This window comes from Vulpes lagopus, chromosome 20 (assembly GCF_018345385.1).
Source record: "Vulpes lagopus strain Blue_001 chromosome 20, ASM1834538v1, whole genome shotgun sequence".
In the NCBI taxonomy this organism is placed as follows: domain Eukaryota; kingdom Metazoa; phylum Chordata; class Mammalia; order Carnivora; family Canidae; genus Vulpes; species Vulpes lagopus.
The window spans coordinates 29,874,749-29,892,669 of NC_054843.1; the positions used below are offsets into that span (position 1 = coordinate 29,874,749).

Sequence of the window (17,921 nt, forward strand, 5' to 3'; positions counted from 1 at the left end):
CCACTTTCCCTTTTTACTATCCTTCAGTATATTGGCTCTAGAGACATTGGTTATATTAAGAGTCAGAATATGAGTTAATATAACCATGTAAATATGGACTGCAAGCTTAGTCTTATGCTATTATGATGGAATTTCTTTTCTGGCACTTACTTGCTCTTTGAGTTAGTAATAAACCCATTTTTTTCCTTTCACTTACATTTGTCTAAATCTGTCATGAATTCTTGAAATCTCTACCAGAAGGTTTAAAATCTTCTATATTCTACTTAGCCCTTGAGTCCACCCTTGCCACAGCCGTCCTGAGGGCCTCAGACCTCCTGCTAGTCTGACTGGGCTCGAAGCCATGTAGATCTACTCCAGAAGCTCATGCTGATACTTATTTCCCCTTCTCTCACATGCTGGATTCCCTGTTTCCTGCACCCTGCATTTGTTTCTGTCCTGGTTGGCTCCTATTTCAGAAGAGTGTTTCTCTCCTACCTTCTATTTGACTGAAGCCTAGAGCAAATTTCAGGGCAAGGTACACGTATCGTTTCTGAGACTTAATTGATCTTTTGGCTAGTTATAAAATTCTAGTTTTAAAAAACTTTACTCAGAATATTAAAATCGCCACTCCCACATCATTCAGCTTTGAGAAGTCTGTTGTGCTTCTGATTCCTATGTGAGCAGTTTTCTTTCTTTCCTTTTTTTCCGTGTTTTAGTATTCTGTCTTTATTCCACTGTCCTGAAATGTTTCAATACCATGCCTTGGTTTGTCACTTTGTTCCTTTACTGGCTGGACGTGATGAGCAATTATCATCTAAAAACTCTATCTAAATAATTCAGTGAGTTATCCTCTCCCATCTTTTTTATTCAGTTTACATGTGAAACATGTATTTGTTAATTTGATGTGAAACCGTCCAGGTCTTTCTTTTCTTTCATTCTTCCTTACTTACAATATTCTGTTCTTGTTTCATGGATAATTTAAATTCTCTTGCACCTTAGGATTTTAATTACCCCTTTTTTCAAATAAAATTTTCTTGTGATGCATCCTGCTTTTATTTCTTCTGACTTCCTCTCTACCCCCATCCCTACATTGTTCTTTTACACTGGAGGCTTTCTTCAAATGACAAATGATCTATTGTTGTTCAGTCATATTTAATTGCTGTTCTCTAGAAGGACTATTGGAATCTCCGTGTCAATTGATGGTTTTCATGGTAGGGTAATCAAATTGGGAAACCCCAGAGGATGGAGCTGGTGATGTTGTTTTCAGTTATTAGAGGAGAGATTATTAGTGGCGGCCTGAGTATAGTTTAGATACTAAGGGACAAAGCTATGAGAGAAGATATCTTAGGACCAAAACTTAGGAAATATAATCTGTGGCCTTCATGTAAGAATTCCAAATATGAGGTGTCATTAAAATCAAGATTATCATTAAGAGCATTATCTTTTAAATAATAATAACTTTCATACTTTAGAACAGCAAAATATTTCTTATTCATTCCCTTGTTTAACAAACATCTATTGAGCACCTCCTACGTGCCTAATGTGGTAAGATGAGTAGACATGTGCCTGCTCCCAGGGGACCTTTTGCATCACGTTATCAGCAATAACGTGAAACTTTGCCTCTAAAATATGGTGAGAGAAGCAATTTTTCCCCTCTGAAAACATTTACCTGTGTTTGTTTTTGCTTCACAGGATGGTTTCTCTCAGACAAAGAAAATTCTTGGCAAGAAAAGAAATTAGTGTGCCAGGATTTATTTAATCACATTCAGACAGACTGATCATTATCATCCAGTCTGTTTTGGAAGGGCACAATAATTCACATTCAGTGGCTATCATAACCTCATCCCCTCATGCATGCCTAGTTAAATAAAAATAGACATACTAAGGCTAGCCATCTGACTTCCCAGTTTAACAGACACTATAGGGTGGCAAGTACTTCTGGGTCAGCTGAAGTAAAGATAAGATTTATAAGCAGTAGTCAGTTCTACTCTCCTTTTATTGCATAGCTTTTGTCTTATAGGACTTAAAGGACTCTACCTATGTAATTACTGCTGCAATACCACTTTCATAATGTCAAACAAAGTTTATTTTAAAAATTGTTAAGATCATCCTAGTAATAGCTGTCAGGATACAGCCATTGCCAATTTTACAGTCATATTCAATGACTGACTGCAGTTGAAAGAGAAATTTGTTCACTGGGGATTTAATTTCCTTCATTGTAGCATATAAATAAGAAACAAGAGATATTATGCAACCACATTTCAGACTTATCGTATTTTGTATTAAAGTGAACATTTTGTTTTCTGAACATTATTGACATAACTATAGTGAGACTTGGCATTTGATTTTATTACAACCATACACAGAGTCGGATTTTCCAGAATGCCAATTTGAAACTAAATTGACCTGACTACTTGAAAGCTGTACTTTACATAGTACCACACTGCCAAACAACACTACTGTCTCAGGAGAGATTAACCTTGTAAGCAAGTTATGCAGGTGATTCAAATCCAGTTAATCTCACATTAAAAAAAAATGTTAATTGCATTGGCAAAGACATTGCCTCTGATCACTCTGAGGCTATATAATTAGGGATCAGGCCATTCAGAGGGACTCTAATCTAATTGATAAGCAGTCAGAAAACAGCCCTTGGGATTTCTCCCCTCTGTTTTTCAATATGTGATCAGACATAAGGTGATAACATGGAAAAATCAGTGACCTTATTTTACATGCCTCAAAATTAAGTTTGCTCATTATTTAGTAGTTCAAGATGTTTTCATATATGTTTATTTTAATTGTACAATCTTCATGGGGTACAAACTTCATGGGTAGCAATGGATATTGAATGTGATTACTTATCAACTTACTTTCTAATCCTTATAACTTTATATTTCTTTGCAGATGATTTTGACACAAAACAGTAATCCCCAAGATATTTCCTTGCAGCTTTTGTAATTTGTGTCTGAAAGAGACATGGCTTTGTGTTTGGCTTATGATAATAGTAACCACTGTAGAGGCAAAGCCTTCAAAAATACATTTTCTACCTGGACAACTTCTTTAGTCTTTAATATTCATATTTCTGTTTCTAAGATTTTTCTGGAAATAAAGTTTAGTGAAGGATACTGGAAAAATAATTCTTACAAAACATGTATTTCCATTTAAATAAATGTTAAGCAAATCTACAGTTTTAACATATTGTTTTTTGAAGGCAGTTAAAATTGAGGTAGAAGGTAATTTTAGTATAATTAGCAGAAAACAATTGGAATAATGAATAATACAATTTAGAGATAATTACTAATGGGTGCTATGGAAATTCCCAGAATAATACTTTAAAAGTCGTGACCAAACTCTAATGTATTAGTAAACGTCAATGTCATTTTTTTGGAAGGTATAACCAAAGATCCTCAAGTGTAAAACCCATCTTCATGTGCTCTATATATGCAAATGAATTTATCTGGTTTATTCTTTGCATTGATTTTTCTTTTTTTCTTTCTTATCAATTGAATTACATTTTCCATCATGAGCCAATGTTAGGCTTCCAATAATTCTATGCCACATACTCTACTGCAGTTATCTAGTTGCTAGGCAACTAGACTCTGCTTGAGGGCAGAAGGGAATAGAGAAAGTTCATTGCAAAGTTGTCCACCCATGCTGAGTTCATCAGAACGGGGCAGCAGGGGATCCTATGTCTTCCTACTTGAAATTATAAATCAGGTGCTTCCACATGTTTCCATAAAAAACAGAGAGTCTTAGAACACATGTGATATCCAGAAAACCCTCAAGGATAGTGTCCCCAGGATGAAGAGACAGCTTTTAGCAACTTTAGTTTTGTAACAAGTTTAATGTCGAGTTTGCCCTAGGATTAATTACACTCATATGTTGTAATTTTGTGACAGGTAGCATGTTATAGGAAGCATACAAAAACTTTGCCTGAAAGTATTCATGTGTGTTTTAATGGAATTACTCTCACATACTGTTATACAATTTACTTTATAGTTAGCATCATGTCATGAAAGTTTTCCATGTTAGATAAAGGATAGACAGATAGATAGATACAACATAACTTTAACATTCTAATGACTTACTCATTTTGCAATGTATGAATTTGCCACAATTTTTCCTCAACACACCCATTTTCTTTTTCTTTTTTTTTAATTAATTTTTATTGGTGTTCAATTTACCAACATACAGAAAAACACCCAGTGCTCATCCCCGTCAAGTGTCCACCTCAGTGCCCATCACCCATTCCCCTCCAACACCCGCCCTCCTCCCCCCTTCCACCACCCCTAGTTCGTTTCCCCGAATTAGGAGTCTTTATGTTCTGTCTCCCTTCCTGATATTTCCCAACATTTCTTCTCCCTTCCTTTATATTCCCTTTCACTATTATTTATATTCCCCAAATGAATGAGAACATACACTGCTTGTCCTTCTCCGATTGACTTATTTCACTCAGCATAATACCCTCCAGTTCCATCCACGTTGAAGCAAATGGTGGGTATTTGTCATTTCTAATGGCTGAGTAATATTCCATTGTATACATAAACCACATCTTCTTTATCCATCATCTTTCGATGGACACCGAGGCTCCTTCCACAGTTTGGCTATTGTGGACATTGCTGATAGAAACATCGGGGTGCAGGTGTCCCGACGTTTCATTGCATCTGAATCTTTGGGGTAAATCCCCAACAGTGCAATTGCTGGGTCGTAGGGCAGGTCTATTTTTAACTCTTTGAGGAACCTCCACACAGTTTTCCAGAGTGGCTGCACCAGTTCACATTCCCACCAACAGTGTAAGAGGGTTCCCTTTTCTCCGCATCCTCTCCAACATTTGTTGTTTCCTGCCTTGTTAGTTTTCCCCATTCTCACTGGTGTGAGGTGGGATCTCATTGTGGTTTTGACTTGTATTTCCCTGATGGCAAGTGATGCAGAGCATTTCCTCATGTGCATGTTGGCCATGTCCATGTCTTCCTCAACACACCCATTTTCTAATACTACCAGTGTTGCTACAATGATCCTATGTTGTTCTTTTTTTGCTGCAATTATCGAAATTATTATTCTGTTCCCCAATACTCACACTTTTTTCTTATTGATTATTAATGTTGGCATGTCCATCTTGTTTCTGATTTTAATAGGCATAATTTTAGGATAGTACTTTGAAAAAAGAAGCTTTGCATTTAATTTCTGATAAAATATCTTCCCCATGCTTAAGAAGTTTCTTTTGATTCCTTTTTATTCTTTCTTTTTAAATCTAAGAGCTTTTTCTGTATCTACACATAGGATCATATTTTTTTCTTTTTCCCTCCTATTATGTAAGTAGCCTCCTTCATCTTCTTAATTAAGAATGCTTTTAACTTCAAGTAACAGAAACCTGACCAACAATGGCATAAGCATAAGGCATTCACTTTTCTCATATCTACAATTTTTTGTGATGAAAGGATCTACACACACACACACACACACCATATCCATACTTTACCTGCCAATCTTCCAATTTGCTAAATAGAAACTTGAGGATCTTTCTAGACTTTTCTTCTTCAATACCCACATCTGATTGATCACTCAGTTCTGATATCTCTTCATTCTGTCCCCTTTACCATATCCAGAGAACCACTGTATCAGTCGAAGCTGAAATAATTTCTTACAAGAAACATTTGACGTAATTCACTGCTTCACACTTCTCTCTAGCTCATCTTTCACAGATCTGCCAACACAGTCTTTTTCACATTATTAAAAATGTTGGTTCTTTACTTAAAATCCTCCAGCAGCTCTCTTTCACTTTCAGGGCAAAGCTCATATTCCTTGAGTTAGCCTGTAAGGCCCTACATATTGCCAATCACAGCTTCACCTCCCACTCCTTTTCTGATGAAACCAAGCGGCTGTTCACCAGCCACCAAGCTCAAAGCCTGACATAGGAAAAGCTGTTTTAACATGTGCTAAATGAATGGATGGATGAGAAAATGACTTCCCTACATACACTAGGTTGTACATGATTTGAAAGGTTGTACTTGAGATTGACATGACTTCCCAATCTCAAGTCATAGTAACAGTGGCTTAGCTCTCTTTTAACATTGGGTTAGAGGCAAAGCCTTCAGATGAATTGGATGAATATCCCCAAGTGATTGCAAAGAAAAAGTTAATCCTACTTTCTATGCTAATGATTCATTTTTGCTATTAACATTCTGAGCACTCATACGGAGATATTTACTGAACCTGTTACCTATTTGCTGACAGAAACAGTATATCAATAACAACTAGCCAGTGCTAAAGAGTTGTTTGGAGCACATAGTGTCCAGAGTTCAAAAGTATAATACAAATCAGGGCACCTGCGTGGCTCAGTCGGTTGAGCAACCAACTCTTGATTTTTGTCTCAGGCCATGATTTTGGGGTTGTGGGATTGAGTCCTATGTTACGCTCTGTGCCCAGTGTGGAGTCTGCCTGTCCTCCTTCTGCTGCTCCCCTACTCATGCTCTCCTCTCTCTCACTCTCTCAAATAAATAAATAAAATCTTTTAGAAAGAGGGTAATACTAAATCATTCCATCCAACATGCAGATTTGTTCTGTTGTCTTTGGGGAAGGGGGGCATTTAGCTGCTAATTGATTCTGACTCCCTAAAATCTTTAAGAGCAATCTTTTTTTTTTTCCTTCCAAGTTTTTATGGATTATTTCTAAATTCTGCATTAAAAAGCTCTCTATGAAAAGCTCTATTTGCCTGTTTTATGGCTTGGGGTTTTGAGGTCTCAGAGTACAGTTATGTAAGTTATGCAGGTTGCTATTTTAGAGAAATTTTTGATCCCTACTGTCAATTTCACCATGGAGAGATGGAGTTGTCTTCCTTCTGAATGCCAATGATTGTTGCCTTCACTGCAATACAGTATGTGTCTTGCAACTTACACATTTACTTTATAAATATAGATCTTTATTTAAACAATAAAATTATATACTTCAACCCTCTACTCTTAATATATGTTATTTAAAGTGATTTATTTTCTTTAAAGTTTTCTTGCTAAATATGTTTCAGTTTTGTGCTACTTGCTTGATATTTTTAAACTGGGTTTGAAACTAAAGTCTTAACTAATTATGGCCATATGGCCAGATAAATTGTGTCAATTCTCAATGGATTTCATCTTTCTTTTCCTTGACTTCTCTTTCTACCTCAGTAAGTAGCACTATTAGACTGCCTATGATTTGGAGACATGTGTTAATAAAAACTTAAATGGTAATGTTTCCTGTATCAGATCATTATCAAAAAGGGAAGAAATTAGACAAGAATCTGAAGTGCTTAGAGATTTGTGAAACAACTGTTTGTTTCATATTTCTCTTAGATGATAAGATTTTTATGGACAGGGATTTATTTTTTTCTAGCTTGATGTAAAGGAGTGCTAAAATGCAGATTACGGATAATAGGTGCAAAGTAACAACAAAAAAACAAGGACAGGAAAACTAAAACACAATATTAGAGAAATAAAGAAACATTAAAAGTTAGGTAAAGAAAAAAATCTGGAACAATGAGAAGATAAGTGGCAGTGGCCTTGGAAAATTATGTGTGACAGTAAATACTTTACAACAATTAATAATAACAGTGATTTTTATTTAAGAAAAAATCAAATCAACAACTTTTTTATTTAAGAAAAAATAAATCAGGTAGAGAGTTTTCCATACATGAAGTAAAAACATTCATGGACGTATTGAGTCCTGGTGAAATGAACCTATATGGGAAAACTTAGATAACACTTATGTGTGAGAGCATGATTTTTATGTTTGTTCGTTTTCTCTAGCACTTTTTTTTAAATTTTTATTTTAATTCCATTTAATGCTAGAATTCTTGATGGAGAATTAATATATTTCCTTTTCTATATTTTCCAACAATTTCAAGTTTCCCACTCAGCCATTGTGATAGATTAATCATTTTTATCTCTTTCCTTGTTTCTGTGTAATCCAGTGTTAAGATTTTTTGATAAGGTTTACATGATTTAGCTTAGGAATTCATTGAAAAATCAACTTAATATTTTTCAAAGGATTGTATGGTGTTATATACAAACATAGCTACTTCTGTAATCCAAAATATTTTATTTTATTCAATTACATTGGATTCGTAAAGTCTTATCAAGACATAGTTGAGATAGTTATGTTTTATCTGTAACGTATTCAAAACACGTAACATGTTTTAATAATAATACATGTTTTAATAACGTGTTTTAATAATAAATGAAACATTCATTTCATTTTACCATTTTTGCTTTTTTTTTTTCCTAAGAACGACCCACATTTCTCAGGAGGCCAATTAACCAGGTGGTACTGGAGGAAGAAGCTGTAGAATTTCGTTGTCAGGTCCAAGGAGATCCTCAACCAACTGTGCGGTGGAAAAAGGATGATGCAGACCTGCCAAGAGGAAGGTAAGAACATCATATGGATGGAAAATTGTTAGATAATCATTGAATAATTGAGAAAAAAAAGACATCCTGATTGTAACTACCAAACACTCTGATATCTCTGTGTATTATTTCTACACATATGATTTTTACATATGTAAACCACATATCTACTGTTTAATATTCTGAAGTCCTCCAGGCTTTTATTGTCACTCTTTGATTGAAGTTTCATATAAATGCCTGATCCTCCACTCCATTTACTACTCCCAAATATTAAAGTTTCCTGACGTGGCCCTTCCACCATTCTACTCCTATTGAACTCTTGAATACCTACTCTAATTACCTCCAACTACTGCTCTGCTGCCATGATACTTCCCCCACCCACACACACTAGATACTGTCCACCTTCCTTTGTTGTCCAGAGCATCACTAACCAAAGGCTGCTGAGTATAGCTTACTTTAAGGTCTAGAGTAAAGGAAAAGTTTTGTGCAACACAATATTGAAAAGAGAGCAAATACAATATTTAACATTACTCACCACATAGGAGTTTGTCACTTAGGGACTGCCTGTCACTTTCTCAATCTACACTTCTTCATGGAGACTTTTCCCTCCATCTCATTTCTATTCTTCCGATCACCAAACCCCAAACCCAGTCATTCAGCTTTCTAGGGTTAGTCTAAAAATGCTTGTTATCCTTTTAGAAAAATACATTTAACTTTTTTGTTGTCTAAATTTTTCCAAGACCTTGCTCTTTATGACCAAAAGAATCATTTAAGGGATTCTTTTTTCTATATAATGAGCAAGTCTAGCTTTAAGATTTGTTTTGTCTTTTGAAACTGTAGCCATCACACCTACTACAATCATCATCTGCATAAAATTTCACATTCTGTCCTTTCTATATTTTTTTTCTAAAAAAAAAAAAAAGAAATTAGGTTTCGTTCAGCTGACTGAAATTAAACATACTTTCACAGGCATCAATGCCTTTTATCTGCTCTCACCAGCCACTGCTATGGATACTTTACTGAATATATGCATTTATTTCAAAATCTGATTTATTTACCCTTAATTTTCTGATACTATATTTTCTAAAGTTATATCATCAACGCATTGGCGTGAAATGGACCAAACATTTTAAATAGCCAGTAAGAGGTTTCTTGCAATTTATTGGAATGAATCAAGTGAAGCTTTTAATTTTATTAATCCTTCAGCCAAAATAATAGGGAAAGTCACCTCTCTGTTTCCTTTGTCACTATGCCATCAGACATCTTTTTTTTAAAGATTTTATTTATTTATTCAGGAGAGACACAGAGAGAGAAGCAGAGACATAGGCAGAGGGAAATGCCTATTGGCAGGTGGCAGAGTACCTGATGCGGGACTCGATTCCAGGAATCTTGGGATCACGACCTGAGTCAAAGGCAGACACTCAACCATTGAGCCACCCAGACGTCCCTGGACATCTGGTTTTAAAGGAGTGTTGTAACAGGAATTTGTGAATGTTGAGGTTCCTCAAGTCTTCTCAGTGGAGAAGCAGGTTGAAAAGCAAGAAGAGTTTTGGAGCTGAGTAATTAGTGTCTATTGTCTATGGATAGTCAATAGTTTTCCTCAAGTTTGAGAGCACTTAATGAGTAGTTTTAGAATGTTGATGTAAGATTTAAAGATGATGAATTATATGGTAAAATTTGGCCTAGTGTAGATGAAGATTAATTTTCAATTACTGGGAATAAATAGCCTTGTCCATTTTTTGAAAAATATTTTACTTAATTATTTTAGAGAGATAACACATGTGCACCAGTTGTGGGAGGAGCAGAGGGAGAGGGAGAAGCAGACCCCCTGCTGAGCAGGAAGCCAGACACTGGCTTGATCCCAGGACCCCGGGATCATAACCTGAGCCAAAGGCAGACACTTTGCCAACTTAACTGTCTAGGCACCCCAGCTTTGTCCATTTTTTAAAAAACAAACAAACTTCTATTTTGGAAAATTTTTGGATTTATAGAAAAGTTACAAAGATAGTACAGAGAATTCCTGTATACCTGATCCTCAGTTTTCCCTATTGTTAACATCTTACATTATGATGAAATATTTGTCACTCCTAATGAGCAAATGCTCATGCATAATGATTGAAGTTTATACATTATTTTGATTTCACCAAGTTTTCCATTAATGTCTTCCTTCTGCTCCAGGATCCAAACTAAGGTATATATTTAGTTGGATATTCTAGAATATTGCATTTACTTGTCATGTTTCCCCAGTTTTATCTAGTATGGCAGGTCCTCAATCTTCCACTGTTTTTATGACCTTGACAGTCTTAAAGGGTATTGGCCAGGTATCCTACAGATTGTTCCCAAACTTGAATTTGTTTCATGCTTTCTCATAATTAGACTAGATTTGTGGAGTACTAGGAAGAAAGCCACAAAGAATGCTCTTTTTTCACATGGTATCAGGGGTTACATGATATCCATATAATATCCTTCATGACCCTGCCATCTTTATTCATTAAGCAAGATCCAGTTCATAAATATTTCAAAAATAGAAAGTTGTAAGACTGTGTTGCGTTTTAATTGGTTTGTGTCTTTGAATTAAGATAAAATAAAACTTAATCAAGCCCAGTTTGATTTATTCCTGGATTTGTCTAGGCATTAAATCATAAAACTTGACACTTTTCATTGTTACAGTATTCTTCAATCTTACCCAATTCATTTATTTCAGAGCTCAAATAATAAAAATCAAAGAACAGTATTAATACTACCTGTTTAGAATGGATCATATAAGGCCTCTAAAGACAAGGTGGAAATTTTGAGAAATCTTATTTCCACTAACTTTCCTTAAAACACTGTCCTAGGGTTCTGGCCTTTTTATTTTTCTGCTTATGACATGATACTGCTATAGCACTTTGTGTGACCAACTAAATATTTTCAAAGTATTAAGCACATGGAAATGCTGTGTGAGCTTTAGATTGTATGTTAGAAAGGCTTAAAGTAAGGCTCAGGGCCGTATAGAAATTGAGGTCAACATTTTTATCATGACGGAAGCCACATGCTTTTTCTTGAAATAATCTTTAAGTGGTATTTCAAAGAAGCTTATTCGTTCTTAGATTTGTATACATTAGCATAAGCTTCACTTATGCATAATGAGGGGGAAATAGACCTCTTTACTTGGTGAGGAATAACAGTAATGACTTTTAACCAACCATAGCCTGAATCAACAACATTGATTCTATTACGTTATTTAAGTCTCAGACTAGGGAGATGGCCATTGTTCTTGTGTAAGCAATTGTGTGAAGTGGGGTGGAGGATGACATTTCTTTGGCTGAACATTTAATGCAGTTTGAATAAGGTTTGTGTAGTGGTTCATGCTTAACACATTTATAGTAAAGCTTTGCAGGGCAGCTGCATAGCCTGTAATTACTATGTAAGTAATAGGTGACTATTTTTCTTTTGGAGACAAGGAAAGCTTTTCAATTCAAGTTTAAATTTATGAAATGCTGTGATAGCTGTTTAAACCTTCCACACAGAATAAGATATCTGTGCCAAACTTTCAGTAACCAGAGATGAATTAAGGGCGTATTTTTTCCCTTTACTGTGAAAATATTTTTTTAGTAGTACTTTTATACCTCCTTCTTTTTGATTTAGCCTTTAAATTTCTGATCTTTATCAGTAACTATCTTTAATAAAATGAAAATATACCCTTGGTGAGTTATATTAAAGACATTTTTTTTTTTATTAGATGAGTATTTTGGGGAGGTGGGAAAAGTAGCAATTCCTAAGGCCAGCAATAACCCTAATGCCCAAACAGGGAAAAGTTGTTTATTTGGCTATTTTCCATAACAAAGAGACAAAATAAGAAGGAGCCTTCACCTTATTACATGCTACTGTCTTCTGAAGATGCTACTATTTCACAATTGAAGGTTTTAGGAAGAAAAAAGAAGTCACTACTTTTTGTGACTGTGTCAAGTATCAATATCTTTTTTTTCAGAGAGTCTCAATAGATGTATGCTCAAATAAATGAACATCAACTCTGTATTGGGGACAAGAATTTTGCACACCAATAAGAAACTAAAGTGGTAGAAGGAATAAAATGAAATAACGGAAAAGAGAGGAAAGATTTATTGTTATAAATAATGATAATTTTTTTAAAAACAGTTTTTTTAAAAGCATAATTTAAATTGTAGAGGATACAATTTCACAATCACCTACATTTATTAAGTGCCTACTATATTTATCATGCTCACTGATAGTCTGTTTAAAAAGTTATTTTAAGCAAGATAAATATACTGTTATTATTTTTTATTTCGTGTTAACCAGATTGGGTGATGTGATGAAGTATTTATATACAGAATACATTAAAGAAAGGACTAAAGCAATCCTAGTTTCTTTCTTGGGTACCACATCTTTTTACTCAGGCAAACCTAGAACTTTTTGCTAATTAATACTCTTTTGATGACCAGGTGCCGTCAGCACATCTTTCTACAAAGTGTTTTCATGTGATAAAAGTTGCCAGTATTTACAATACTAAGACGATATTTCATCTTATGCCATGTTCCGTATTACCATATGGATATTGTATATTTTTATAGCAAAATAAAAATACATATATATGTGTCCTGGAGCTCTATGAAAAATACCATGTGTTAAATGTGAAATAGACAGAATATAATAAATTTTCAACGAAACAAATAAAATTAAGTTATAATATACCAACACTACAATATTCTGTGCAATCTAATAATAGTGAGAAGAATAAAAATATCCCTTCTCAGAAATTAGTTAAGGAGTAGTGTGATTAATCTAACTGTACTTTCTTATCTGGGCTTGTCAGTACAGATTGTGTTTCAGTTAATTATTGGCAGTCTTTTGAAGAATTGTAAACAGGAGATTTAACATCCTTCATCATTCATATAATATAGTTAGCTCCGTGATTTTTTTATTTCATTTTTATTTATTTTCTAAACAAACTCTAAAGTGACACTAACTTTCTTAATAAAGATCTAGAGAACAGAAAGGAATGTTCGTAATAGCTTGTCAGAGCAAAAAGGAAATAAAATATGCCATTTACATTCTTATATATGCCTGCAAATTCTAAATGCAGTTGATGGCTTGTGCATAGTGGATATAATTCATGAATATTTCATAAAAATAGAAAAAGGCCTAGAGAATAAGAGTTGCAAGATATATGGTGCAAAATTCTATCAATTTTCTTGAAGCCACTGACAAATTCCTTTTTCCAAAGTGCAAGTCTATTTTAAGAGAGATTTTTTAGAGTTCTTCATTCCGTGAAATGTGAGATTCACATAAATACATGAATCCTTAAGAAAAGGAACTGAATAGAACCACTTATAATTCCCTTTTTTGTGGCATTTTTACACTAAGTGGCTCTTTTCTCTTAGCCCTGGAAATGTCCTTATATTAATTGTTTCGAAGCTCCATTGTTTAGAGCATGTGCTTCTGGGACGCAGAGATGCTGAACAGGTGTTCCACCACCCTGCTGAGCAGATAAGCCTTCTTCGAATACAGTGTGTGCTTCAAGGACATGGGGTAATTTGGGCTCCTGATAAATAACCACGCTGATTAGGTAGGCTGGTCAAGATTGGTCAATTAATGTTTTTTTTTAAAGAAGGAAAAGAACTGAGAGCAGGAGAAAAGCAATGTATATAAAACATTACATGTGACATCTGAAAAGTGAATTGGTCCCTCAGGTTTAGAAATATAAAGAAAAGTATAACTGAATATGATTTTTCAGCTATGCAGATGCCTTAGCCATTTCTGTCTGGAAAAAGAATTAGAACTACATGCTGATTATTGTGAGATCTTTTAATATAGCTACAAATAGTATGCAGAGGGCTTAGGCCATTGCCATAGATGTTAGACTTTAGGCTTGTTCTGACACTGTTTAATCGTTTACCTGTTTAGTCATACTCCAGGTTCTGGAAATGGTTTTTGACAGATTTCTCTACCACTAACTAGGTGCGTGACCTTGAGGAAGCTATTTAAACTCTTTGTGTTTTACATCCTGAAGAAATGGACCAGCAGTGCAGTAGGACTAATGACTAACCTACACTTTGATTCATGCGTACAGGGTGAATAATTATGCCATCCATTCTAACTCAAAGGGCTATTAAAATCATATAACTAATTCAAAGCACTGTAAATTCTCTACAATGGATAAACATAACAACTGCTCCAGTTTTATAAATTCAGCTGATTGGTGGCATTTATTAGTTAAATGGTAAACTACAAGGAAAATATAGTCAAGAAAAACAGAGTATACAATTTCTATGGATACTCTTTCTTTGGCCAATTTCTATAGAAACACATAAAATCTTATTGATTTAATATGTATCACTTTTGCTTTTAAATCAGATAGATTAATTTATGAATTTTGCCAGCCATTTTGCCAAGCCTGAAAGTTACACCAATTTTTCTACCTCTGGGGGATTGTACATGGTCCAGATATATTATCACAGCCTCAATTCAATAAGCTATCTGAGTTAGGACTTTCAAATTTTACATATTATGCTATATCATTTGTTTGCTGATAATAAGAAAATCACCACTTTTGTAAGAAGATTATGAAACAATAAAAGCAAGTATGTTTGAGGAACGTACTATTTGTCACACACTTTTGCTTGTTAATTATGTTATTTTAAATGGTGTTCTAGAATAATACGACTTCCTATTTGAAGGGTATGAAAATAGAAGCTTAAATAACTTGCTTCAAAAGTCAAGCATTAATACATGTTAGGGCCAGGACTTGATTTAGCATCCATCCCACATGAAATATATATTTTAAAGTAATGAGCTTCATAATTATGTGATTATTAATTGTTTGTGGACTTGAGGCACTTACAAATTTTATATTTAGATAAATTTTTAGATAATAAGTTAGAAACACTATATTATAAATAACTTTATAGGAATACCATATAGCATTAATTTCATAAGCCACACATAAAGTGTCTTAGTGCTTTAAAAAATCTAAATTTGGACCAGGTCAAAGTTACATTGTTAGAAGCTGAAGACAGAGATTTTGTTTACAAACAGGATTAATTAGCAACTTTTAGAGGGATGCCAAAATGGTGCTTTCTCTGTGTTTTCATCAAATAGGTGCTAATAGTTGCTGTTAACACAAAACTAATTGCCACCTAGGTTGAGGAGTACAAGTTGCCCCATCCTGTGACCACATTGGCCCATCTGTTGAGAATCTCAGCTCAGGAACAATGCAGGAACTGGCATCCAATTTGGGCTCTGGCCAGTGGTCAGCTAACAAGCTGGGACACACTTGGAATATGAAATGCCTTGAAGTCAAAGATGTCCATTAACTGGCAGCTCTTGTGTTGTGTCAAGGCAGAGCCAAAATCATGTGCCAGTTAGCAGAGCAAAAGGATCTGCCTGAGTGCCACCTGTCATTGGCATCTGGGTGGTGTCTAACATAGGAGTCATAGAAGGTTTCTTTCATCCATCAAAGTGTGGCATGTTGGAGAATTCACTAGGCACGAGTAGGACTTGGGCAACATTTGCCTTAGCCCAAATTATAGGACGAGCTGAAGATTTACCAAGAGGTAATCACTGTATCAAGCCACAGGTGGATATATTAGATATTTATCATTGGAGACACACTTTCTAGTACCTAGATTCTTACCTTAACTGTAAACACAATACAAGAAGGGGAAAGTTCTTTAATTGACTATATTAACACAAATCCTTGCCTTCATATGACAATTTGTGATTAAATCACATAGACGATTTTTAATCACCCAGGGGTTTTTCTTAAGATATATTTCTGATTGATTTTTGCTGTTGTTGTTCTGCTTAATAAGTTGTAATTGCAATGTGGGCCTACAAAGTAAAGTTGAATTTAGGAGATTAACAATCTTATCCCAGCTCTGCTAAATGCATCATGCTGTATTAAATAATTTACACAATATGTTGAGTAATAGTGTCTGCAAAATGTATAAGTTGGATTGGATGGATTGGATGACTTCTGTGCCCTTAAATTCTAAAATGTTATGATTCTGAAAATGGCAATGACTCAAAACATTTTAACAAGTATAATAACACATTTTTATGGGAGGAAAAACTCAGAAATTTAAAATGGATGGGCTGAAAGAGGACAAGTGAAAGTACCTTGAAAGATACACTCAAATATCATTGACAACTACTTTTCATATTTTGCATATACCCTGTCAGATTTTTATGTACATATGGGCATATTTTTTAATTCAAAATTGCCTTTGACCCTGAATGTTTGTTTAGCTTTTTATAGGAAAAATCTAATATTGATTCAAAACATTTGTTTTTGTATTGCATTTCCCTTTTCTGTAAATATAATATTAATAAATTATACTTACATTGTGCTTACTCTGTACCAGACCTACTCTAGGCATTTTACCTTAATACATTTATTCTTATGGCCACCTTATGATATAAATGTTGTTATCCTTTCCATATTACAAATAAAAAAAATGAGACACAAAGAGGGTCAGTATGAGAAAGTCAGTAATGTAGTAAAGGATCTAGGATATATGGTTGCCAAGCCCACATTTTTGACCACTAACTAGAAGTGCTGGGTGGAAACAATTTTTTTTCCATTCTCCATTGGGGATTAGAGATTAGGAAAAGGCATTTTAGTAAATTCGTGCCTATCAGATGGTCACAAAATACATCTGTGTAATAGAGTACATATAAATGATTTTATAACCTTTATCATAATGGCACTTATCAGTAAGATATATCATATCAAATAAGTTTGCATAATTAAAAAATTATCATTCCTTCCCACTGCCATTGAAACAAAGTTTAAAACAATTCTGTCTTTATTATAACAGAATATTTTAACTTAATATATTCTTGCATTCTTTAGGTTTTATTATTTATTTATTTTAGAGAGAGAATGAGCACTCACGAGCAAGGTAGGAGGTGGAGGGTAGAGGGTAGGAAGGCAGAGGGGGAGAGAGGGGGACAAGTAGACTCCACACTAAGCAAGTAGCCCAGTGTAGGATGAGATTCTGAGACCCAGAGACCCAGTGTAGGATGAGATTCTGAGACCCAGAGACCAAGGCCACAGCCCCAGTTGAAACCAAGAGTCAGACACCCAAACAACTAAGCCACCCAAGCACCCCTATGCCGGTGTTCTTCTTAACACTGTATCTGGAAATAAAAATGAAGTCACTGGGAACACAAAAGAAGCCAAAGAAATGCTTGCTGAGAGAATTAAATAGTTTAAGTATATAAATCTAGAACTATGAACTTTTCTAGAGCATGATAATTTAATTAATCTTTTCATCTACATTGCTTAATGGCACTCAGACAATGATAGAATTTACTAAAAGAGCGTTATTTTATATTTTCTTGATAATATTTGATTATCAACAGTTTTATGGATAGTTGTGAATATTGGCTGATGGGAGTGAGTTCTAGACTTTATATTTCCTAAAGCGTAGGGCTATATCATCATCACTATTATTATCATTATCATTGTGATTATTCCTTCTAATATTCCCTCTGGAAAAGTTGTTGCTCAACGTGATTATTCAAGTTGACTGATATGAATTGAAAGAGAAAGGGAAAAAAACCCAC

The 17,921-nt window shown here is 34.5% G+C and overlaps 1 protein-coding gene across 16 annotated transcripts in view; it reads left to right on the forward strand.

Moving 5' to 3' along the window:
• Positions 1-17,921, forward strand: part of ROBO2 (roundabout guidance receptor 2) — a 1,676,347-nt gene that overhangs the window by 1,505,622 nt on the left and 152,804 nt on the right. For all 16 annotated transcript variants that reach the window (XM_041734856.1, XM_041734853.1, XM_041734854.1 and 13 more), the window contains one exon: positions 8,234-8,372. In XM_041734856.1, the coding sequence (XP_041590790.1) occupies positions 8,234-8,372 (139 nt within the window). The remainder of the gene's footprint in view (positions 1-8,233; positions 8,373-17,921) is intronic.